At 36.7% G+C, this 24,803-nt stretch overlaps 1 protein-coding gene across 4 annotated transcripts in view; it reads left to right on the top strand.

Annotated features, from left to right (window-relative positions):
• IPMK (inositol polyphosphate multikinase) overlaps window positions 1-24,803 on the top strand; it is a 68,255-nt gene that overhangs the window by 23,012 nt on the left and 20,440 nt on the right. For all 4 annotated transcript variants that reach the window (XM_043596361.1, XM_043596362.1, XM_043596363.1 and 1 more), the window contains exons 3-4: window positions 5,805-5,901; window positions 11,979-12,151. In XM_043596361.1, coding sequence (XP_043452296.1) covers window positions 5,805-5,901; window positions 11,979-12,151 — 270 coding nt within the window. The remainder of the gene's footprint in view (window positions 1-5,804; window positions 5,902-11,978; window positions 12,152-24,803) is intronic.

The raw sequence follows: 24,803 nt of genomic DNA, 5'->3' as shown, positions 1-24,803 counted from the left end.
CTGTCTCTCAAAAATAAATAAACTTAAAAAAAAATCAAACAAGACAAATAAATAAACTTAAAAATCAAACAAGAGTCTAGGGCCAGATGGCTTCCTGGGAGAATTCTACCAAACATTTAAATGAGAATTAATACCTATTCCTTTGAAACTGTTCCAAAAAATAGAAGTGGAAGGAAAACTTCCAAACTCATTTTATGAGGCCAGCATTACCTGGAGTCCAAAACCAAACCAAACCTTTCCTAAAAAGGAAAATTACACACCAATTTCACTGATGAACATGGATGCAAAAATTCTCAACAAGATACTAGTAAATTGAATCTAATAATAGATTAAAATAATTATTTACCATGATCAAGTGGGATTTATTCCTGGGCTGCAGGGCTGTTTCAATATCCACAAATCAACAGATGAAAGAAAGAACCACATGATCCTATCAATAGATGCAGAAAAAGCTTTTGACAAAATACATCATCCTTTCTTGATAAAAACCTTCAAGAGAGTAGGGATAGAAGGAACATACATACTTCAACATCATAAAGTCTACGTACAAAAGACCCACACACCCACAGCTTATACCATCCTAAATGGGAAAATTTCAGAGCTTTCCTCCTAAGGTCAGGAACACAACAGGGATGTCGACTCTCACCACTGTTGTTCAAAATAGTACTGGAAGTTCTAACCTCATCAATCAGACAACAGAAATAAATAAAAGGCATCCAGATCAGCAAGTAAGAAGTCAGACTTTCACTCTTTGCAGATGACATGATACTCTACATGAAAACCCAAAAGACTCCACTGAAAAATTGCTAGAACTGATACATGAATTCAGCAATGTCACAGGGTTTAAAATCAACATACAAAAGTCTGTTGCGAATGTATACACCAATAATGAAGCAGCAGAAAAAAATCAAGGAATCGATCCCATTTATAAGTACACCAAAACCCGTAAGATACCTAAAAATAAATCTAACCAAATGGGTGAAAAATTTATACACTGAAAACTATAGAATGCTTATGAAAAAAACTGAAGAAGACAAAAGGAAATGGAAAAGCATTCCACGCTCATGGATTGGAAGGACAAATATTGTTAAAATGTCGATACTGTCCAAAGCAATTTACACATTCAGTGCAATCCCTATCAAAATAACAGCATTCTTCACAGAGCTAGAGCAAACAATCCTAAAATTTGTATGGAACCAGAAAAGACCCCCCAAATGGCCAAACAGTTTTGAAAAAGAAAACCAAAGCTGGAGGCATCACAATTTGGGACTTCAAGCTGTACAAAGCTGTAATCATCAAGACAATATGGTACTGACACAAAAACAGACACATAGATAAATGGAACAAAACAGAAAACCCAGAAATGGACCCACTAATGTATGGCCACCTAATCTTTGACAAAGTAGGAAAGTGCACCCGATGGAAAAAAGTCTCTTCAGCAAATGTTGGGAAAACTGGACCACTTTTTACACCATACACAAAAATAAATTCAAAATGGATAAAAGACCCAAATGTAAGATAGGAAACCATCAGAATGCTATAGGAGAACACAGGCAGTAACCTCTTTGACCTCTGCCGCAGTAGCTTCTTACTAGACATGTCTCCAGATGCGAGGGAAACAAAAGCAAAAATGAACTATTGGGACCTCATTGAGATACAGTGCTCCTGCACAGCAAAGGAAACAATAAACAACAGTAAAAGGCAACTAACTGACAGAATGGGAGAAGATATTTACAAATGACATCTGATAAAGGGGCCTTCCAAAGAAGGCAGCCGGTTGGCTAATAGACACATGAAAAGATGCTCAACATTTCTCCTCATCAGGGAAATACAGATGAAAACCACAATGAGGTACCACCTCACACCTGTCAGAACGGCTAAAATTAACCCAGGAAACAACAGATGTTGGCAAGAATGTGGAGAAAGGGGAACCCTTTTGCTCTGCTGGTGGGTATGCAAACTGGTGCAGCCACTCTGGAAAACAGTATGGAGGTCCCTCAAAAAATTACAAATACCCTACAACCCAGCAATTGCAGTACTAGCAATTTATCCAAAGGATACAAAAATGCTGATTTGAAGCAATTTTTATAGCTGCACTATCAACAGTAACCAAATTATGTAAAGAGCCCAAATGTCCATCAACTGATGACAGATAAAGATGCACACATGTATATGTCTGTATACACACACACAGACACACACACACAGGAATATTACTTGGCAACGAAGAAGAATGAAATCTTGCCATTTGCAACAACATGGATGGAACTACAGTGTATTATGCTAAGTGAAATAAGAGAAAAATATGATTTCACTCGTGAAATTTAAGAAACAAAACAGATGAACATAGGGGAAAAGAATGAAAAATAAAATAAGATAAAAGCAGAGAGGGAGGCAACCCATGAAAGACTCTTAAATACAGAGAACAAACTGAGGGTTGCTGGAGGGGTGTTGAGTGGGGGGATGGGCTAAATGGGTTTTGGGCATTAAGGATGGCACTAGTTGGGATGAACACTGGGAGTTGTATGTAAGTGATGAATCACTGGGTTCTACTCCTGAAACCAATAATACACTATATGTTAACTAACTTGAATTAAAAAAAAAAAAAAACTTTTTTTTGTCCAAGATCATTTAAATAGTTAACAATGGCCCCAGGATTTGAACTTAGGCAGTCTGGTTCTAGAATATGTGCTTTTAACTGCTACACACTGTCTCTTGTTTGAAGAATGTATTTTATATTCACTCTGTAAAAGTCTTGTACATAATTTATTCTAGGTACCTTATTTTTTTTATTATTGTAAAATTTTTTGAGGTAAGTTTCCCAGTGATTGCTAATATAAGAATGAAAACGTTTGTACAGTGTTTCTTATATCTAGTAATCTTGTTGAACTATAACAGTTCTAATTGTTTTCTATGTAAGCAGTTCTGTGATTGGAAGGGTTTTTTGTTGCTGTTGTTCCTTTTGCATATATATATATATATTTTTTTTTTTTTAATGTTTATTTTTGAAAGAGAGAGAGAGAGCATAGAGCATGAGTGGGAGAGGGACAGAGAGACAGAGGGAGACACAGAATCTGAAGCGGGCTCCAGGCTCTGAGTTGTTAGCACAGAGTCTGACTTGGGGCTTGAACTCAAGTGCTGTGAGATCATAATGTGAGCCGACACTTAACTGACTGAGCCACCCAGGCACTCCTGAATCCATATATTTCTGTCAAGTAGTTCCAGTTCTGTGCTATATAGAAGCAATGATGGGAGGGGGGGATGCATCTTCCTCTCAGTTAACATTTCTCCATTTAAGTATGACTTTCTAAGTTTCTGATTACAAATTTCTTCTCAGGTTAAGGAAATTGCCTGTTGTGTGAGTCAAGAAACAAATGGTACACTTTGTTTATTTACCAGGGTGTGGTTAGAGTTTAAGGCCACTTGCAAGAGATAATGCTATACTATCCCTGGGCCTAAAAGGGCAAAGAAAGGGAGTGGTTACTAGAACCCAGGGAAGTTAACTTTACCAGAAGTCTTGTACTGAGAAGGAGGGAATTAGAGAAGTAAATAACCTGACCTCAACTCTTTTCCTGCCCTCCACTGTCTTGCTCCATTAAGCAACAAGGGACCCCCATTGATACAGTTGAGTCAAATTAGCTTCTTGGAAAAAGAGGAAGATACATAGCATCTTTTCTATCTTTATTTCAAGAAACAATTTAAATATGAATGGGTATTAAATATTTTTCACCTACCTTTTCTGTATTTATTGAAATGATTTTATGAGTTTCCTCCTTTAATCTGTTCAATCTGAACTATTATTTTCGTCACATATTTTCTTTGGTTTTGATATCAGTTTTTTTTTTAGCTTCATGATATGAGTTGAGGAGCATTTATTTTTCTGTTTTGTGGAAGAATTTGTATCAGATAAGGATTTTGTTCCTTAAAGGCTGATAGAACTTAACTGAATTCATCAGAGTAGCCAAATGTCTGTCTCTGTCTTTTCTTTTTCCCTTTCCTTTTTTCCTATCCTTTTTTCATTTCATTCTCTTTCCTGGGAAAAGATAGATTTGTAACCACTGATTCAGTTTCTTAAATATCTTGAATTTTTGTCAATGTGATAGTAAAATGTAGTTGGATTATATTTTTATAATCTACTTATGACTCCTTTTTTATTCCTGATGTTGTTTATTTATTGCTTCTATCTTTTTCTATATCAGCATTGCCCCCAGCATTTTTGGAGTACAATGGTAGGGGAAGGGAGAAGATGCCAAAGTTTTTACTGTTCAGTAGTTAGACTTTCATTTACTCTCCCTGTTTTAGGATAGTAACTCTGACCTCCTCTGTGTCCACCTTTATGCCTAGACCCTAAATTCAGAGATCCTTTGGTTGAAGTCTTTGGAGTGGGCCTTTATGAAGCCCAAACATCACTGCTTAGCTTACTGCTTTTGATTTCCTCTTTACTTACATAGACCCCTTATGAATTTCCTTTCTTTCCTTGGGAGCTCAGCTATGCATTTAAGAAAATATTTGTTATATTTTATCCTACATCTCTCTACTAGAGAGAAAAGTTTTTTAGGTTATCTAGTCCGGTGTGTTGAAGTAAATACCAGGCCTAGTACTTTAAAAAAATATTTAAAGTAAAAAGGGAAAGTTTATCTCTCTACTCTTCCAGTTCTTTTATCTTTTTCAGGAATAAAAATATCATCAACTTCTTTAACTACTAAGTACATAGAGATATACCTAGTTCCTCCATCTTGTTGTTATGTCATCATGAACACTCTGCCCTCTGTTCCTTAGGCCAGGAACAGAGAGATGATAAGGTACACCCTTCTCTTAATTACCTTGGCCTAGAAGTGACTAATACCACTTCTGCTCACATTTCAGTAGATCACATGGATATCTGGTGAGTTTATGCCACACTTGAGTTCATTCTGTAGAATTGGCTTGTAGGTGTAACTACTTGACATGAATATGGCTTGACAAATAGAATTGTAATACTAAGATTTCATAAACATTTTACACCCATAAACTTTAATGGTTTTGGATAATTAGGTAGACCATATTGTGAGAGTTTGTTGGATAAAATGTCTTATAAGTTGTGTTTTAAACAAAAATATTTTCTTTCCCTCATCTTTTAGGAAACAAACAAAGAATCTAGTTCCAGGATACAGGAACATTTAGTATTTTCTAGAATTATTATTGGTTATAAATCAAGGAATTAAATGCACAATAATTGGACTTAATTAAGTTAAAGGATAATTTTTTTAAAGGTAAAATCATAACTCCCTTGTATACATGAAATAAATAGTTGTTAAAGATTTTGTTGAACTCATTATTTAATGAGGGAACCAAGCAGATATTGAAACTGGTTCAGAAGAGAAGCCAAAGAAGAACAAATTTATAAGGAATAAGGGAAGTGAAAATAAGTATATATGTGTGGATACTGAATTCCCCCTCCCATGGTGGGTAGAGGGTGGAGGGAAGTCAGTTGAACCTCCTCTGGCCAGAATTTATTTATGTTTCTGTGGACAGGAATTATTTTGTATTTGCGTAAAGCTTTATCTACATTTTACTTAGTTGTAAAATAGTTCAAGGACAGTGAAAAGCTAGAATTAGATGAAGAAGAATGTGCTGTAAACAATATGCAGTTTTTCATTGGAGATACACAATAATCTTTTTTTGCTTCCAAATGTATTTCCAGCTGAAACTCATACCAGATAAATTATGATTCAACAGTATTGGTTTTTTTGAGAAATATGTAGGGCAATTATAAAGCATTATAAAAAACCAACATGCAAATGTTTTATTTATCTATATTTCAGGTTTATGCTGCTGATTGTACTGATGGTGTTCTTTTAGAGCTACGAAAATATTTGCCAAAATATTATGGCATCTGGTCACCTCCAACTGCACCAAATGGTAACCTTTTCTTAAGAATACATCCTTTAGTATTAATTCATGAGAGTAGCTTTTTAAAAGTCTGTATATAAAATCAAGCCTAGTATTATACAAACAATATATGTGTGCTTTTCTTTCTAGTATTTTTTCTACTTCATTAAGGAAAACTTAATACTTTTGCTTTTCATAACCAGTTTCTTAAATGGTATGTAACATTAATGACCAATTTGTTGTAATTGAATAAAAAAATCTACATACTTAGTACTATATTAATTTATAGATGTTCTTTTTTCCTAATTTATTGGACAGTTTCCCATTTTGAGTAGGAAAAAAAAATATTTTCTTTGTATGACTTTGTCTCTGTATCTCCTATCCCCATCTCTAGGTTCTAAATTGCAGTCTTTTAAAAACTACTGCTAAGTTTCATGGTTAGAGGACAAAATGATCTATGTAAAGTCACAGCATTTCTTTCTTAGTGAATGCTTGAAGCAGTGTTTGCCTTTTCAAGGCCTTTGACAGAACAAATTTTATTTAAACAAGTAACATGACTGCCTAAAAATTGAAGAAGGTTCATGAATGGGGGAAGAGTTTTAAACTTGACTGGGTTTCCTTCTACTAACTTACTAGGTATGCCATGTTTCATTTTTAGGGGAATCATGGTATCTCCCTGTGAGTATCCTCAGTTAGGTAATAGTAAATCTATGATTCCCTGGGAATTCTGTATTTCAGTTATATGAAAAAAGAGTGAGCCTAGCTTTTCTTTTTCCTTTCTCCCTTCTTTCTTTTTTCTTTTGTTCCTTACTCCTTCCTTTCCTTTCTTTTTTTCTTTCTTTCTTGTCTTTAGTCCAATATACATACATTTCATATATATATAATACATATGTTATACATACATATATCCCTGATTCAGATCAGCACCTTAAATTGTTTCACAAATCTTTATGACCACCTTTACTTTATAGAGATTTCCATTGTAATGTAAGATATCTGGATTCCATCAAACTTTGCTACTAATTGCTATTTAATTTTGAGCAAATCATGACTCTTCAGTAAAGTGACATTGAAAGATTAACAAAGGTTGCTGAGGATGGGACTAGATTCAACATCTAGAAAGTAAATACTCAGTTTAAAAAGATTATTAAGGGGCGCCTGGGTGGCGCAGTCGGTTAAGTGTCCGACTTCAGCCAGGTCACGATCTCGCAGTCCGGGAGTTCGAGCCCCGCGTCGGGCTCTGGGCTGATGGCTCAGAGCCTGGAGCCTGTTTCCGATTCTGGGTCTCCCTCTCTCTCTGCCCCTCCCCCGTTCATGCTCTGTCTCTCTCTGTCCCAAAAATAAATAAACGTTGAAAAAAAAAATTAAAAAAAAAAAAAAAAAAAAAAAAAAAAAAAGATTATTAAGAAGGAGTAGAATACTGAGCAAATGGCATCATTATTTTGAAAAGTAGGTATACAGAAAGAATTTGGGTGAGAGAAATATTTTAATTAAAAATGACATTTTATAGTTTGTGATTACTAGCATATGATTTAAAAATCAAGGACTTGCTCACAATCAACAACCTTTTCATCTTCAGTACTAAATGGCCATCTATGCATCTATAGAAAGAGCAGTAACTTTGAAGTCAAACACTTGGTTTCTACCTTGATTATGTCCAAATTTTGAGAACTAAGAAACTGCTAAATATGTGAATTAAAGAACAACTAAATAGAAATTTGGCTAACTCGTTAACCTTTCTGATCTCTACTTTTTCTACTATAAATTGAAAATAATACCACAGAGAGTTGAGAAGATGCATGTTATGTTATGTGAGAATGCTTTGAAAACTCTGTATTCTTATTTGAATATAAATGGAAATTTGGTGCTACTGAGATGAGAAGATGAAGTAGGGAAAATGAAAGAAGAGAGGAGAAAATGCAAATAAAAGGAGTAAAAGAACAGGAATAAAAAGTATATATGTACAGAGTGGCTCAGTACTAGCAACAACTGCCTCAGGGAATTTCCTATGCCTTTTCAATTTTTTACCTCTGGAAGAAGTTAGATGAGAACTGCTGCACCATGCAGGTGCTTAGCTTTGATTTTAATAGAGAGTTTATGGAATCATTTTTGCATTTTTATCCTTTTGATTATAAATGAAAATCAATATAAAATGGGAAACTTCTGTACATGTTTAGCCAACAGGGTCATGAAAACAAATTCTCTTAAATTTTAGTAGAATACTGGGGCGCCTGGGTAGCTCAGTTGGTTAAGTGTCCGATTCTTGATTTTGGCTTAGGTCATGGTCTTACAGTTCATGGGATCGAGCCCTATGTTGGGCTCTGCATTGCTGGTGTGAAGCCTGCTTGGGATTCTCTCTCTCCCTCTCTCTGTCCCTCCCCAACTCATTGTGGGTGCTCTCTCTCAAACATTAAAAAATATTTTAAAAATTTTAGTAGAATACTGTGGTTAGCATTACTTTATTTTACATATGAAATAACTGGCCTTTTATTCCCCCTTTGGGCATCTTTTTTTTAGGTGCTCAGAGTAGAGATTTATAAAACTTGATACAGTTCTTACAATCCAAAGTAGTAAAATGTAGAAAGTACTGCCAGTTTGCTCAGCAAATTATTGTAACTTTGAGAGAAGCCTAAGAATGTGCTGATTGATAAGGTTTTTTTCTTTTGATTTTTTATGATAGCTTTATCAAGGCATAATTTATGTACCATAAAACTCACCCATTTAAACTATACAATTCAGTAGTTTTTAGTATATTCGTGGAGTTGTACAGTCATCACCATTAGTTAATTTTAGAGCATGACTAATGGGATTTTTTTGAAAGGTGAAACATTTTTTGCTGATACTATCTTTAAAGATTTTGAGCCAGTTATATATATTAAATTACATTTGTATTTGTGTATAAACATATGCCTAGTACATGTACTGTCAAAAGCCTTTTATTGATAGTTCTTTAGGGAAATAGAGAAGTGTATCTTCAAGTAGGTTTGAACAAATTGAGAGTTTTCAATTGTAATCTCAATCAGCCTTATTGATTATTAGGTTTCTGGATCTAGCTACTAGTCAAATTTTAGGAAGCGTGGACTGAAATAAGTTGGCATACATGTCTGTTCTCTCCTTTACACTTAAATCAAATTTGGAGGCTCAAAATCTCTGCTTATAATTCTACTTTCAGCTTATTTTGCTCTTGGAAATGACTGATGATTGAAGTGGAAGGCAGAAGTAAGGCCTTCTCTGATTTTCCATATGGCTTCATAGTTGGCCAGGGGTTCCTTATGTGGCCTTTTCCCCTTTTTGAGAGGTTCAGAAATGAAGATGGTAATCAATACCTAGTAGATTTTCTAGATATGGCAGGGAAGAATTTGATGAAACTTGGAATCTGTATTCTCATAATTTATACAATCAATAATATTCAGTAAGGGGATCTAAATAAGTTTTTCTTCAGCTCCCTAAATGCGTTCTGCCTTGTCTTTCCTTTAAAGGAACTAATTGTCTCATCTTTACTATTTAGTTAATACAGGTCTTTCAATTTTTCCACAATATTTCATATGTCTATTTTTTTCTCTTTTGACACTGGGAATTTTCTGCCTCTTTCTTAGAGGGTTGGAAATATATTCCAGCAGTAGAAAACTTGCTATAGGAATTTTTTATGCTTAAAGTATTAAAACCAATGTAAGTATTATATTTGAAATATAAACCTTGTTGCTAAAATTTTTACACAGCTACGGAAAGAGGGATGGATCTGTGTACTTTCTCTCAAGGTAGCTGGAGATGGGAGGAGAGAATCAGAAGGGGCCTGTTCTGTGCTTTTTTCCCCCATCTTCTCACCCCATCCTCTGGTTTTTTTTTTTTTTTTTTTAATGTTTATTTATTTTTGACAGAGAGAAAGAGCTTGAGCAGGGGAGGGGCAGAGAGAGAGGGAGACAGAGAATTCGAAGCAGTCTCCAGGCTCTGAGCTGTCATCACAGAGCCCGATGCGGGGCTCGAACACACAGACCGTGAGATCATGACCTGAGCTGAAGTTGGACGCTCAACCAACCTAGCCACCCAGGCGCGCCCCGGTTGTGGTTATTTTTTAAAGCACAGAAGCTTGGGTGGGTTCCAGTCTTGAACAGGATAGTCTCACTGTGCCATTACCTTTCACTATCAACAATCCATGTCTGTGTCCAGACCTTTTGTTTTCTCTTATTGAACAAGTCTGTTTGTGAGAGGCTTTCTTTAAAATGTGTCATACTCCTGGGGCGCCTGGGTGGCGCAGTCGGTTAAGCGTCCGACTTCAGCCAGGTCACGATCTCGCGGTCCGGGAGTTCGAGCCCCGCGTCGGGCTCTGGGCTGATGGCTCAGAGCCTGGAGCCTGTTTCCGATTCTGTGTCTCCCTCTCTCTCTGCCCCTCCCCTGTTCATGCTCTGTCTCTCTCTGTCCCAAAAATAAATAAACGTTGAAAAAAAAAATTTTTTTAATGTGTCATACTCCTTGTGTGCCAGTGCTGGTCTCTTACGCTATAGCTTTTTATCATATTTGGGCTTGACTTAACCTACTTCTACACAGTCCTAACCTTTCCCCAGTCTTCCTTTGACTAAGGGATAAAATTTATGTCTTTATTTTTTATCCTTTCAGTGAAAAGATTTATGGCCCTTAAATCTGAGGGGCTTAGCACTTTCTCAAGCCCTGTCAGGGTTGTTCTCCTTTTTGGTTCAATGCAGACTTCTTTGTTGTAATTTAATAACTATGCTAGTCTTGGTGGGTCAAGGTAAAAGAAAAAAGGGTGAAGTCTTTTTTGTCTGGTGGCCTTTTATTTAATTAATTGAAAATACATACCTTTTCTAACTTTGTCACTTTGGTGAAAAGCAGAGGTGTGCCTGGGTGGCATTGTCAGTTAAGCATCTGGCTCAGGTCATGATCTCAGGGTTTGTGGGATCGGACCAGCATCAGACGCTGCACTGACAGCATGGAGTCTGCTTGGGATTCTCTCTCTTTCCCTGCCCCGCTTTGTGCTCTCGCTCACTTGCTCTCTCAAAATAAATAAATATACATTTTTTAAAAAGCAGATAAATTCGGTTTTTGAGAAAAAGTTTTTAGGAGAAATGTTTCTCATGTTCATAAGTGAAAATTATGATCTCATTCAGAACTTTGGGAAGATTCTTTCAAATGAAAAGGGGAAGAATTTCTTTCCTCCATTCCTTTAGTGTAGCTAGATCCCTACTTTAAGGCTAAAGCTATAATTAGTTCAGCTATAGTATGTAATAACTGGGACTTCTATAATCTTTTACTTGAATCTCCATTTATAATGGTTTTCTATGGGAAGATGTATGCAGGATGCCAAAGTGGTTTACAGATGAACTTTTGATGAATGCCTATATTCTAAAAAGCAAGATATTTATTTTCCTTTTTAGAGTATTAAGACTAAAATGTGTATTTGGCAGTGACCATATTTTAAATTGACTTACTTTTCTTAAGCTATAGTTCTGTTGTATACTCTGTGCGAAGGATTTATTCCTATTACTAATTAAACATTTTTTTAATGTTTAGTTTTGAGAGACAGAGCATGAGTTGGGGGAGGGACAGAGAGAGAGGGAGACACAGAATCTGAAGCAGGCTCCAGGCTCAGAGCTATCAGCAAAGAGCCTGACATGGGGCTAGAACTCATGAACTGTAAGATCATGACCTGAGCTGAAGTGAGACGCTCAACTGACTGAGCCACCCAGGTGCCCCTCCTATTACTAATTTTCAATGAAGAATTGAAAATTATTAAAATACTGAGAGATCTAGTGAGGCATAGATGACATAAACTGTATTCTCAAAGAGGAATACATTTCTGGAATAGCTTTTAAAATAAGTTATTTTTAATGTCCTTATATCTATTTCATGCCTTTGCTTATGAATATTGTTTAATAACCTCCTGAAGAGTTTCTGAGTGATATTTACACTTGTTATAAATTTGTTGGTCAGTTTTTTTTTTTTTCCCAGATGGAGTAATAATAATTGTTGACTCTGGATTTGTTTTAACTTTTTTCTCAGTTTTAAGATTTCCTCATTTTGTTTTCCCCTGGTAGTTATTTGAGTAGTAATATGTTTGCCTATTACTAATTAAGGTTTTTCTTTAATAACAGATTTATACCTAAAACTGGAAGATGTGACCCATAAATTTAATAAGCCCTGTATAATGGATGTAAAGATAGGGCAAAAGAGTTATGATCCTTTTGCCTCATCTGAGAAGATTAAGCAACAGGTCAGCAAGTACCCATTAATGGAAGAGATTGGGTTCTTGGTGCTTGGCATGAGGGTAAGAGTGATTATTTGTAACATTTCTTTTTACATGTTCTTCCCTTGAAAATTATAGATGTTATTATAATAGCTATATATTAGAAGATAATATATTTTGGATTTGGGTTGTCCATATTTCCCCCAATGAGGGTAGAGATTTTTATCTCTTGCTCACTAATACATGGTCAGTGTCTGGAATGATTCCGACACACAGTATGTAATTAATAAATGAATAAATGGCTGAACTGCAAGACTCTCGCTCAGGTAATTTTGTTTTTAGGAAGCTTAAGTTTAGGTGCAAAGTAAATAGCATGATAAGTAAACGTGATATTATTATGATTTTGCTATGAGAAAAGTGCTAAGTTTATATGTTCAGTTATTTTTCTATATTTTTTTAAATAGAAAAGGAAAATTAAAAATTAGGTTATTGCTTCAGCTGTGATTTAAAACGGTTAAATTTGCTCATGATTCTGTGGGTTGGCAGTTTGAATTGGGCTCAGGTGGTCAATTTGCTGATCTCACACAGGGACACATATGGCTATGCTCATCTGATGGGTCAGCTAGAGCTAGACAGTCTAAAACAACCTCACTCTCATGTCTGGGAAATGGTACTGTTGGCTGGATCCTTCTCCCTGTGATCTCTCATGTTCCAGAAGGCTAACTGGAGCTTCTTCATGTATCACAGTCCAAGAATGCAAGAGTGAGAGCTAAAAGGGCTCTTGAAAGCTACATTAAAAAGTCATTTACTGTCATGTCTATGGAATTTTATAGGTCAAAGTATATCACAGGGCCAGCCTGTATTGATAGGGAAAAGAAACAGACTCCACTTCTGATTGTAGGAATAGAGAAGTTGCAATACAAATGGTAGTGCACACAAGAATGGGAAGGATTGTTGAGGCTATCTTTGTAAATAATATGCCACAGTTAAAAAGTGATGTGGAATAAAATCCTCTAAGCAAATGGTATGCCTTCTAAATGTGTGGAGGTAAAATTTGTATATATGATAAATGATTGCTTACCTTTATAAGCATAATGGGTAGTTTTGAAATTCATCATGTAAGATGATATATAGGTCTTCCTTTTGACTTTTAAACAGGTAAGTTAATATCATCATGTAAGATGATATATAGGTTTTCCTTTTGACTTTTAAACAGGAAAGTTAATAGGAAGCATTATAGATGAATTGTTAATGTGATGGTAATAACAGCACAGTTGAATTTGGTATTCTGATTGTAAATAAAACCAAAGAAATTAGAATAGAAAACTATAATTAAATATGGGTATATGGTAAAGAAAAAAAGGGTAATGGAATAATATTAAAACAAACAAGGAATAAACATCCCATGGGAATCTAACTGGGCAACTTTTTAACCTTCACTGTTGTCAAATCCCTTTCTCTCCTACTTTCCATTCTCACTTTTAGCAGATGACTTTGCCTTCAAAAAAAAAAAATAATAAAAGCCATAAGACAGGATTTCCTTTAATTTTCTGCTGACAGATATAAATACCTAAACTGCAAGTACTTTCATTCCCTCTTTATTCCTGTCACGTTGAAGAATTTTCCATCCTTCTGTCTAAGCATAACTCTTCCTATGTTCTCTGGATCTCAGTCCTCTCCACCTCTTTAGGAACCAAATACTGTTGATTTTCACTTGTTTTTCTTATATGTTCAACTTCTATGTGTCTTTCTCTCTCTATTGACTCTTTAACTTTTGTTTTAAGTATGATCAAATTACTCACATTTTTCAGGAACAAAACCTCAAAACCCATAATTACTGTGCTCTGCTCTCCAGCAGAGAGACTTACTCCCCTTTACAACTGAACTAGTTATTTCCATTTAGTATTCTTAAACTCATTCCAATCTGGCTTCTGTTCCATCCTGCCTCCAGATTTGCACGTCCCTAAGATCCCTGAAGACATCTCCATTGTTACTAGATCCAAATGGCATTTTTTTTCTTAAATATGAAATTTATTGTCAAATTGGTTTCCATACAACATCCAGTGCTCATCCCAACAGGTGCCCTCCTCAATACCCATCACCTACCCACCCTTCCCTCCCACCCCCATCAACCCTCAGTTTGTTCTGTTTGTAAGAGTCTCTTATGTTTTGGCTCCCTCCCTCTACTCACTTTACTTCGCTTTGAAAAGCAGCTTTCAGTGCTAAGTCCTTCTTGAAATTGTCCTCTTAGTGTTCATGACACTACATAGTCTCCTGGCTTTTTCCTAAGACCACTTTGTAGTCTTCTTGTCCAGCTCATTTCTTTTTATTTATTCTTTAAATATTGAGGTATTTTGTTCAGTTCCATTTTACTGCCTCCTTTTTTCTTTCTGTTTCTTCCTAAGCAGTGTCTTTGTTCTTACCGATTCATTTTTCACTTACACTGATAACACCCAAATATATATCTCCTGCCTCTGGTTTTTCTTTGCTCTCCTAATCTGTATAGCTAGATACTGGGATAATGTAAAGACATCTAGAATGAATACATAAAAAACGGACACACATCCCTCTTACAAACTACAACCACATAAATAGTAACATCTGTTATTCCCTATCCCAATAAAGGCATCACCATACAAAGTTTTACAAAGGAGAAAGCTTGTAGTACTGTCACATCTTAGAACCATCCATCATTCCTATTGATCTTAGTTCCCTAACACCTCTTGAGTCCAGTTATCTCTTCTCAGACTCTAGTCTCTTAACCGATATCTCAAGTTCAATTTTGCTCTCTTCCAGTCTGTTCATCAAACATTGCAAAAGGACTAATTATCATATTTCCCTATTTAAAAACTCTTTAGTGGGTTTCCATTACCTTTAGGGTACGTATACAGGATAAATAAGGCATTGCATGATCTGGCATTCTTGGGATATGTGGCTTCCCCAGACAAATAGAGGTTCTTCTTTTTGTATCTGTCTCTCTTTTTTTTTTTTTTTAATTTAATTTAATTTTTTTTTTAAAGTTACATCCAAATTAGTTAGCATATAGTGCAACAGTGATTTCAGGAGTAGATTCCTTAATGCCTCTTACCCATTTAGCCCATCCCCCCTCCCACATCCCCTCCAGTAACCCTCAGTTTGTTCTCCATATTTATGAGTCTCTTTTGTTTTCTCCCCCTCCCTGTTTTTATATTATTTTTGTTTCCCTTCTCTTATGTTCATCTGTTTTGTCTCTTAAAGTCCTCATATGAGTGAAGTCATATAATTTTTGTCTTTCTCTGACTAATTTCACTTAGCATAATGCCCTCCAGTTCCATCCACATAGTTGCAAATGGCAAGATTTCATTCTTTTTGATTGCCGAGTAATACTCCATTATACATATATACCACATCTTCTTTATCCATTCATCCATTGATGGACATTTGAGCTCCTTCCATACTTTGGCTATTGTTGATAGTGCTGCTATAAACATGGGGGTGCATGTGTCCCTTCAAAACAGCATACCTGTATCCTGTGGATAAATGCCTAGTAGTGCAATTGCTGGGTCGTAGGGTAGTTCTATTTTTAGTTTTTTGAGGAACCTCTATACTGTTTTCCAGAGTGGCTGCACCAGCTTGCATTCCCATCTCTCTCTTTTTTTTTTAATGTTTTATTTTGAGAGACAGAGACAGACAGAGACAGAGAGACAGACAGAGTGAGAGCAGAGGAGGGTCAGAGAGAGAGGGAGACACAGAATCTGAAGTAGGCTCCAGGCCCTGAGCTGTCAGTAACAGAGCCTGACATGGGGCTCTAACTCATTGAACCATGTGGTCATGACCTGAGCTGAAGTCGGACACTTAACCGACTGAGCTACCCAGGCTCCCTGTGTTTGTATCTTTTTAATAAAAACTTTATTGAGATATAATTTATACATCACTCAATTCACTCACTTAAAATATATGGTTCATTGACTTTAGTATATTTATAGAGTTGGGCAACCATCACCACGTTCAACTTTAGAATATTTTCATCACCCCGGAAAGAAATGCCATACCTGTTAATAGTCACCCCTCATTTTCTTCCAGTCTTTCAATGCCCCCTAGCGTTAGGTAACTCTGATCTACTTTCTGTCCTATAGATTTGCCTCTTCTGGACATTTCATATAAATGAAACTGTGTGATACACTGGATGGTCTACGGTGACTGGATTCTTTCCACTTAATGTTTTCAAAGTGCATCCATATATCAGTATTGTATTCCTTTTTTTTGCTAAGTAATGTTTCATTGTATATATATATGCCACATTTTCTTTATCCATTTATTGATAGGCATTGAGTTTCCATTTTTTGGCTATTATCAATAATGCTATTATGAACATGAATGTACAGGTTTTTACATGTGCATATGTTCTTATTTTGTGTAGATTTCTAAGTTTGAAATTGACAGGTCCTGTGGTTAAGTTTGTTTAACTTTTTAAGAAACTGCCAAAGTCTTTTTCCAGTTACTGCACCATTTTACATTCCTACCAGTGTTGTATTAGCATTCCAGTTTCTCCACATCCTTGCCCAACCCTTGTTAATTGTCTTTTTTTTTTTAAACCACTGCCATCCTAATGGGTGTGAAGCAGTATGTCATTATGTTTTTTTTTAATTTTTTTTAATGTTTTTTATTTATTTTTGAGACAGAGACAGAGTGGGGGGGCAGGGGGGGAAGGAGAGCGAGAGAGAGACACAGAATCCGAAGCAGGCTCCAGGCTCTGAGCTGACAGTACAGAGCCTGACACGGGGCTCGAACTCACGAACCGTGCAATCATGACCTGAGCCAAAGTCGATGCTTAACCAACCTAGCCACCCAGGTGCTCCAGTGGTTTTGATTTACAGTTCCCTAATGGCTAATGATATTAAGTATCTTTTCTTTTCATGCACTTATTGACCGTTTGTATATCTTCTTTGGAGAAGTGTCTATTCTGATCCTTTGCCCATTGGGTCATATTTCTTTTCTTTTCTTTTTTTTTTTTAACGTTTACTTGTTATTGAGAGACAGAGAAACAAGAACGTGAGCAGGGGAGGGGCAGAGGGAGAGGGAGACACAGAATCTGAAGCAGATTCCAGGCTCTGAGCTGTCAGCACAGAGCCCGATGCAGGGCTCGAACTCACAAACCGCGAGATCATGACCTGAGCCAAAGTTGGGACGCTTAACTGACTGAGCCACCCAGGCACCCCCATATTTCTTTTTACTAATGTTTTATACAAATCCCTGATATATGATTTGCAGATATTTTATTTCTTTTTACTAATGAGTTTTATACAAATCCCTGATACATGATTTGCAGGTATTTTCTCCCTCCCCTCCCCTTTTTAACTTTCTTGACAGTGCCTTTGAAGCACAAAAGTTTTCATTTTGAAATCTATTTTTTTCTTTTGTTACTTATACTTTTGGTGTTATAGCTAAGAAATCATTGCCTAACCTAAAGTCTTGAAGATTTACTCCTATTTGTCTTCAAAACGTTTTATAGTTTTAGTTCTTACATTGAGATCTGTGATTCATTTTGATTTTGGGGGATGTGGTTTCAGGAAGGGAACAAATTTGCATATGGATATCTAGTGGTCCCAGCACCATTTGTTGAAGAGACCATTCTTTACCTCATTGAATGGTCTTGACACTTATTCAAAATAAGTTGACTATAAATGTGAGAATTTATTTCTGGACTCTCAGTTCTGTTTTCTTGATCCATATTACCTATCTTTATGCTAGTATCATACTCTTTTTTTTTTTTTAATTTAAACTTTATTGAGGTATAATTGACCTCTAAAATTTTAAGGTAATTAAAGTGTACCTCATGGTGATTTGATATACATTTGAAAGGATATCCCCCAGCTAGTTAATTAACACATCAATCACCTCATGTGTTTATCATTTATTTGTGTCTGAGAGAACATTTAAGTTCTACCCTCTTAGCAGATTTCAATTCTATTGTACAATACAGTGTTATCAACTATAGTCACCATGTTTTACATTAGATCCTCAGACTTTATTCATTTTATAGCTGATAGTTTGTAACTTTTTAACCACGTTATCCTATTTCCCCCACCTCACAGCCCTTGGCAACTGCTTTTCTACTCTGTTTCTGAGTTTTATTTATTTTTTTGAGATTATTCATATGAGTGATGCCATGAAGTACTTGTCTTTCTTTGGCTAATTTTATGTAGCATGATGCCAATAAGATGCATCCTAGTTATTGCAAATTGCAGGATTTTCTTTATTCTCACGAATAAATAGTTCCATTATATATATATACATATATATATATGTATATATATATATGTATATATATATAATGGAATATATATATATATAATGGAATATATATATATATATATATATATACACCATAACTTTATTCATTCATCCTTTGATGGACATTTTGGCTTCCGTATTTTGACTATTGTGAATAATGCTGCAGTGTACATTGGAATGTGAATATCTCTACGATGTTTTCATTTCCTTGAATATATACCCAGAAGTAGAATTGCTAGACCATATGATAGTTCTGTTTTTTGATTTTTTGCAGAATCTCCATACTGTTTTCCATAGTCACTATACTCAATTTACATTCCTACCATTTGAACTATATACTTCAAACCTCTGGCAGTTTGATGCTAAGATGCTAAGTGTATTTCCCTTTTTTCCATATTCTGGCCAATCCTTGTTTGTTATCTCTTATCTTTTTGAATGATAGCCATTCTAACAGGTGTGAGATATTCTAACACAGTAAGTATCTCATTGTGGTTTTGATTTGCATTTCCCTGAGATTAGTGACCTTGAGCACTTTTTGATGTTCCTGTTGGCTGCTTAGATGTTTTCTTTGGAATAATGTCTATTCAGTCCCACTGCCCATTTTTTAATTAGATTTTCTGTATGAGTGCTTTATATAGTTTGGATATTAATCCCTTATCAAATACATGATTCACAGATATTTTTTTGGAACCACACTGTTAATGTAGCCTTAAGTTTTGAAATCAGAAGTTGTGACAGCTCTGATTTTGTTCTTCTTTTTTCAAGATTGTTTTGACTAATTCTGGGTCCTCCTTCAATTTACACATGAATTTTAGGATGACGTTGTAATCGTCAGTCCTGCAAAAACGTGCCGGTTTGGATTTTGGTAGGGATCGTATTGGATTTGTAGATCAATTGAATTCCTGTTATTTTTGTTCTTAGAACTCCCTTTATATAGTATTTAATATATTGTTTACTTATCTGAGAAAGTATATGATTGAAGTATGAGATAAATGAAAATGATGTGAATATAGGTAAGTTATAAAAATCTAGGTTATTAAAATTGGGAGATAAACATTGAATTTTAATAAAAGTAATGCTTGGGTTAAAATTTTCAAATAGTTTATTTCTTTGGAAGGTGGTAAATTCATTGAACTTTTTAGTCACAATATGTTTGTAGACTTTTTTTTTTTTTTTTTAAATTTTATTTTTGGGACAGAGAGAGACAGAGCATGAACGGGGGAGGGGCAGAGAGAGAGGGAGACACAGAGTCGGAAACAGGCTCCAGGCTCCGAGCCATCAGCCCAGAGCCTGACGTGGGGCTCGAAGTCACGGACCGCAAGATCGTGACCTGGCTGAAGTCGGACGCTTAACCGACTGCGCCACCCAGGCGCCCCTGTTTGTAGACTTAATAAGGTTAGAGTTGGATAATTTTAGAATTGATATTCTAAAGTTTAAAAATTTCCCTCTATGGGGTACCTGCGTGGCTCAGTCAGTTAAGCCTCCCACTCTTGGTTTCAGCTCAGGTCATGATGTCATGGTTTTGTGAGTTTGAGCCCTGCGTTGGGCTGTCTCTGTGTCTCTCAAAATAAATAAGTAAACTTAAAAAAAAAAAAAAAAATTCCCTCCAGGAAAATCATGCCTTTGAACAAAAAATTCCTTTAATATCACTAAACTATACTGAAGTTTACCAAATTCAGTAAAACCTTGGTTTGCGAGTGTAAATTATTCCAGAAACATGCTTGTAATCCAAAGCACTTGTAAATCAGAGCGAATTTAGAAATAATGGAAACTCAGATGATTTGTTCCACAACCCAAAAATGTTCATAGAAAAATGATTATAACACTACAACATAATACAAAATAATAAAGAAAATACAAAATATAAAGAAAAATAAACAAGTTAACCTGCACTTACCTTTGAAAACCTTCGTGGCTGGTGTGAGGGAGACGAGAGAGGGTTATTGTGTAGGACTTTTACTCTCACTAACGGAATCACTGCCATCTATTGGCTCAATGGAATCTTTTTCTTTTCGTGCAACTTTAAAAAGGAAACTAACCAATGACACTTGCTGTTGCCTCCTTTTGAAGATTTTGCAGAAACGTGACAGTGCATTGTTGTTAAACAGATTCATCACTCTCACGCTTACAGCCTCATTCGGGTGGTGCTTTTCTACAAAATTGTGCATTGTTTCCCACATTTTACAGATCTCCCTTAACCTTATGTGAAGTGAGGGATTCCACCTTTTTCTCCTCCTCCTGTGCAGACAAGATGCAGATGTAAACTTCTTATAAACTCTTGCAGTTTCAGCCACTCACTCACATACCTCATTCCTACTTCTCAATGATTTCCTTCTTAACTTCCATCGTAATGCTCTCCTTCTCACTCACTGCCTTTCTTTTCAACCTTTTTCTGCATGGGGGCCACTGTATATGCTCGCACAGGTGTTGACTAAGTACAATATTAATAAACTGTTGTCGTATACTGTATTTAATGTAACTGGCAATAAAACAGCAGAGGAAAGGGTTGATATCTGCAGGCAGCCTGACCTAGAATGAAGTAAAGCATTCCTAAGCTTACTGTTATATGGGAAAGCAAAGGACTGTCCATAGGTGCTTTCAAGTGACAAAAAATACACTAGCACCAGATGTGGGCACCTTCCAACATTCTGAAAAATCACTGGTTTCTGCCAAACACCGTGGCCTGAGACTGAGCATCCGAGCATGGGAGATGATCACCCATGATCCCACAGTGAGAGAGAGAGCGAGAGCGATTGCCTCAGTGGTGATGTGACGTTTGGCATCACATACTACTCATATTGCAAGACATCGCTTGTTTATCACGTTAAAATTTATTAGAAATGTTTATCTTGCAGAACACTAGCAGAACAAGTTATTTGCTATCCAGGGTTTTACTCTATATCAAATATACCAAATATTTAAAATATATTTAAATATTTTTCTGTTGTGTTCAACCAGTGGTAGAAGAGGTTTGGTGGGTTGAATAACTTGCCAGTTTTCTGTGCTGATTTAGGAATTCTTAATGACTTTCAGTACTTATACTATATTTCCTTGATCCCAAGATGGTATAGATGATAAGACTCATCATTGATTTAATAACAAGATTTATTGGAATATGTGTTACAAAAAAGGCAGAAACAGAGTAGAGCCTGTAATTGCAAGGGGGTCAAGAGAGGAAGGCTATAGAGTGACTTTGAAATAGGTGGTACAGGTTTCCCCTGCTATCTGAAAGTAGATAGATGTTCATGTAAAACCTTTTGTAATCTGAAAATGGTGTAAAGTGAAAACGCACTTACCATTAATTTGTATGGAAATTTTTTTGAGTGTTCCCAGACCCAAACAATAACCTCTTTTAGCTTTTCTGATACTTTAGGCCACATCTTGCTAATGGATGCATAAAATAAATCAAGATAAAGCACAGATGCTCACAGACAATTCAGAGTTATGGTGGCTTAATGCTAGAATGCTGAGAGCAGTTCTCTGGGATGGAATTTGGCAGTGCCAGTCTTGCTGCTGGTGTTCATGTTGTGTCTATAATGTTTACTACAAAACAAAGACTGCACACAATTTCCCCTTTTTTCCCATAGAGGTGAAAATCCTCTTAGGATCTCTTCTGGTTAGCAAAAACAGGTATTATTGTAGTTCTTTTGTAAAAGTGAAGTGGCATAACACAAGCTTTTGAAAAGCAGGGGATACCTGTATTTTGAACTAACAATAGCAGAAAGTAACAGATAGAAAACTATGAAGTAAGCATATTGTGAAACAAGTTTATGTAAGGTGACTGGAACATACTGTATATAGGTATGTAGGGTGTATATTATCTTAAACTACCAGACTGGAGAAGTTAGTATCAGCAACTTGCTTTGGGACTTACTGGTTTTTGAAATAGTGACCTTACCAGTTAACGGTTCTATATATTCTTGTTTAATTTCCCAGTTGTGTACTGACTGAAAACAAGTGCTATATAGTTACAGGGATTTATTACATTTATTAGCCAAAATTAATTAAAATACAATTTATAGAAATATACGTGAAATTTCTTTAAAACATGTAGTTCAATGGGGCGCCTGGGTGGCGCAGTCGGTTAAGCGTCCGACTTCAGCTCAGGTCACGATCTCACGGTCCGGGAGTTCGAGCCCTGCGTCAGGCTCTGGGCTGATGGCTCGGAGCCTGGAGCCTGTTTCCGATTCTGTGTCTCCCTCTCTCTCTGCCCCTCCCCCGTTCATGCTCTGTCTCTCTCTATCCCAAAAATAAATAAATGTTGAAAAAAAAAATTAAAAAAAAAAACAAAAAAAACCATGTAGTTCAAGACTGTAAGTGATTTAGGTGGGTACTTTGGGAGCGGCCAAGATGGCAGAGTAGCATGGAAGTTCTCAGCTTCTCTGGTCACTGAAGTGCAGCTAGATCAGCACCATACCTAGGAAATTGATCTGAGGATTAACACAACAATCTGTATAACTTGAGCCATAGAACTAGGCAGAGACATGGTGTGGAGAGGTGAACTGAGGGAGAGAGAAGCCATGGAGAGCAGGGAGCCGTTTTTTGTGGAGAGAGGACAGAGAAAGGGGGATAGAGTATGGCACATCAGGAGAGTACAGGAAAAGCACTCCCCCTAAAAGCTGAAGAGAAAGAGAGAGTGGATACACAGACAAGGGACTGAACAAGAGATCTGTTCCCCAAAAACGTTGATGGTGAGAAAGGAGACGGTTCTAATACCATTAGGACTCTATAAATAGGGGAGCACAGAGCTGGAAATTCTAGAGCTCAATACTTGGTGGTGCTCTGATGGGGAAGAAGGGTGAGTCCTAGGAGTAGGCAATGAGGTACAGGGGGTCTGTGGGCCACGTGGGGAGAAGCGGTTCCCCTTCTTCGAGTGTCTTTGGTAGAGACCATACAGCCTCCCTACAGGCAAAGATCCCAGTGGACCCTGGAGAATAGCCACATTTGCTGGTATTGGAACAAAGATCACGGAGTGCAGTGAAACCTGGTGCCAGCTATGTGTTGTGATTTGCTGTAATCTCTGAACCTCTGCTGCTACATAATCATATGAACATTCTCAGGGCAAGCTGGCACTTAGCCATTACTCATCAAGACCCTATTCCAGAGGGTCGGAGCAGGACCAAGCCACAGAATTCACGGAACCAAGGGGTTTGGAAACTCCGCCCCACTTGAGATACGATTCAGGGGGAAAGGTGCTGCCTGGAAGGCTGAATGGCTTAGATACAGACAGTGTAGAAGTGGGGAGTGGACGGAAGCCAGAGACAAAGGAGGGTTGCTTGATTGCAGTTTGGTGAGAGGGCAGGGTTCCTGTGCCCTCTAGAAACTAGGAAGCTGGGTGACGCCACTTCTACTCATGCTCATATGCGCCAACACACACCACACCGATACATCCCAGTAAGGTAAGCAGTGCCACCTAGTGGAAAATGGAGTCATTACACTAAGCCCCCAGCCAATTGTACCACCCAAGCACAAGCCCCAAAGGACCACCACAAATCTCTCTGCCTGGCTAGTGTACAGATGATAGAGTGTTTAATAGTTTAAGCTGTAGGGAAAACTGGATGTAACTTCATCCAGATTTCATTCTGTTTGCTAGTTCATCTATTCGGGGGTTTTTTTTTGCTTTTGTTTAATTTTTTTTTTCTTTTTCTCCTTTCTTTTTTCTTTTTCTTTTTCTTTTGAATATAATTTATTGCCAAATTAGCTTACATACATTACCCAGTGCTCATCCCAACAAGTGCCCTCCTCAATGCCCATCACCCATTTCCACTCTCCCCCACCCCCCCATCCACCCTCAGTTGTTCTCTGTATTAAGAATCTCTTGTGGTTTGCCTCCCTCCCTCTCTGTAACTTTTATTTTTTTGCCCTTCCTTTCTCCCATGGTCTTCTATTAAGTTTCTCAAGATCCACATGAGTGAAAACATATCTGTCCTTCTCTGACTTATTTCACTCATTGTAATACCTTCCAGTTCCATCCACGTTGCTGCAAATGGCATAATTTCATTCTTTCTCATTGCCAAGTAGTATTCCATTGTATATATAAACCACATCTTCTTTATACCAATGGAATAGAATAGATAACCCAGAATTGGACCCACAAATGTGTGGCCAACTAATCTTTGACACAGCGGGAAAGAGCATCCGATGGAAAAAAGTCTCTTTAGCAAATGGTGCTGGGAGAATTGGACAGCACCATGCAAAAGAATGAAACTGGACCACTTTCTTATACTATACACAAAAATAAACTCAAAATGGATGAAAAACCTAAATGTGAGACAGAAGGCCATCAAAACCCTAGAGGAGAAAGCAGGCAACAACTTCTTTGATCTCAGCTGCTGCAATTTCTTACTCAACACATCTCCAAAGGCAAGGAAATTAAAAGCAAAAATGAACTATTGGAACCTCATCAAGATCAAAATCTGCACTGCAAAGGAAGCAATCAACAAAACTAAAAGGCAACTGA

This window comes from Prionailurus bengalensis, chromosome D2, assembly GCF_016509475.1.
Source record: "Prionailurus bengalensis isolate Pbe53 chromosome D2, Fcat_Pben_1.1_paternal_pri, whole genome shotgun sequence".
In the NCBI taxonomy this organism is placed as follows: Eukaryota; Metazoa; Chordata; class Mammalia; order Carnivora; family Felidae; genus Prionailurus; species Prionailurus bengalensis.
The sequence above is the reverse complement of the archived record's forward strand: the minus strand, read 5'-3'. Positions and strand labels throughout refer to the sequence as shown.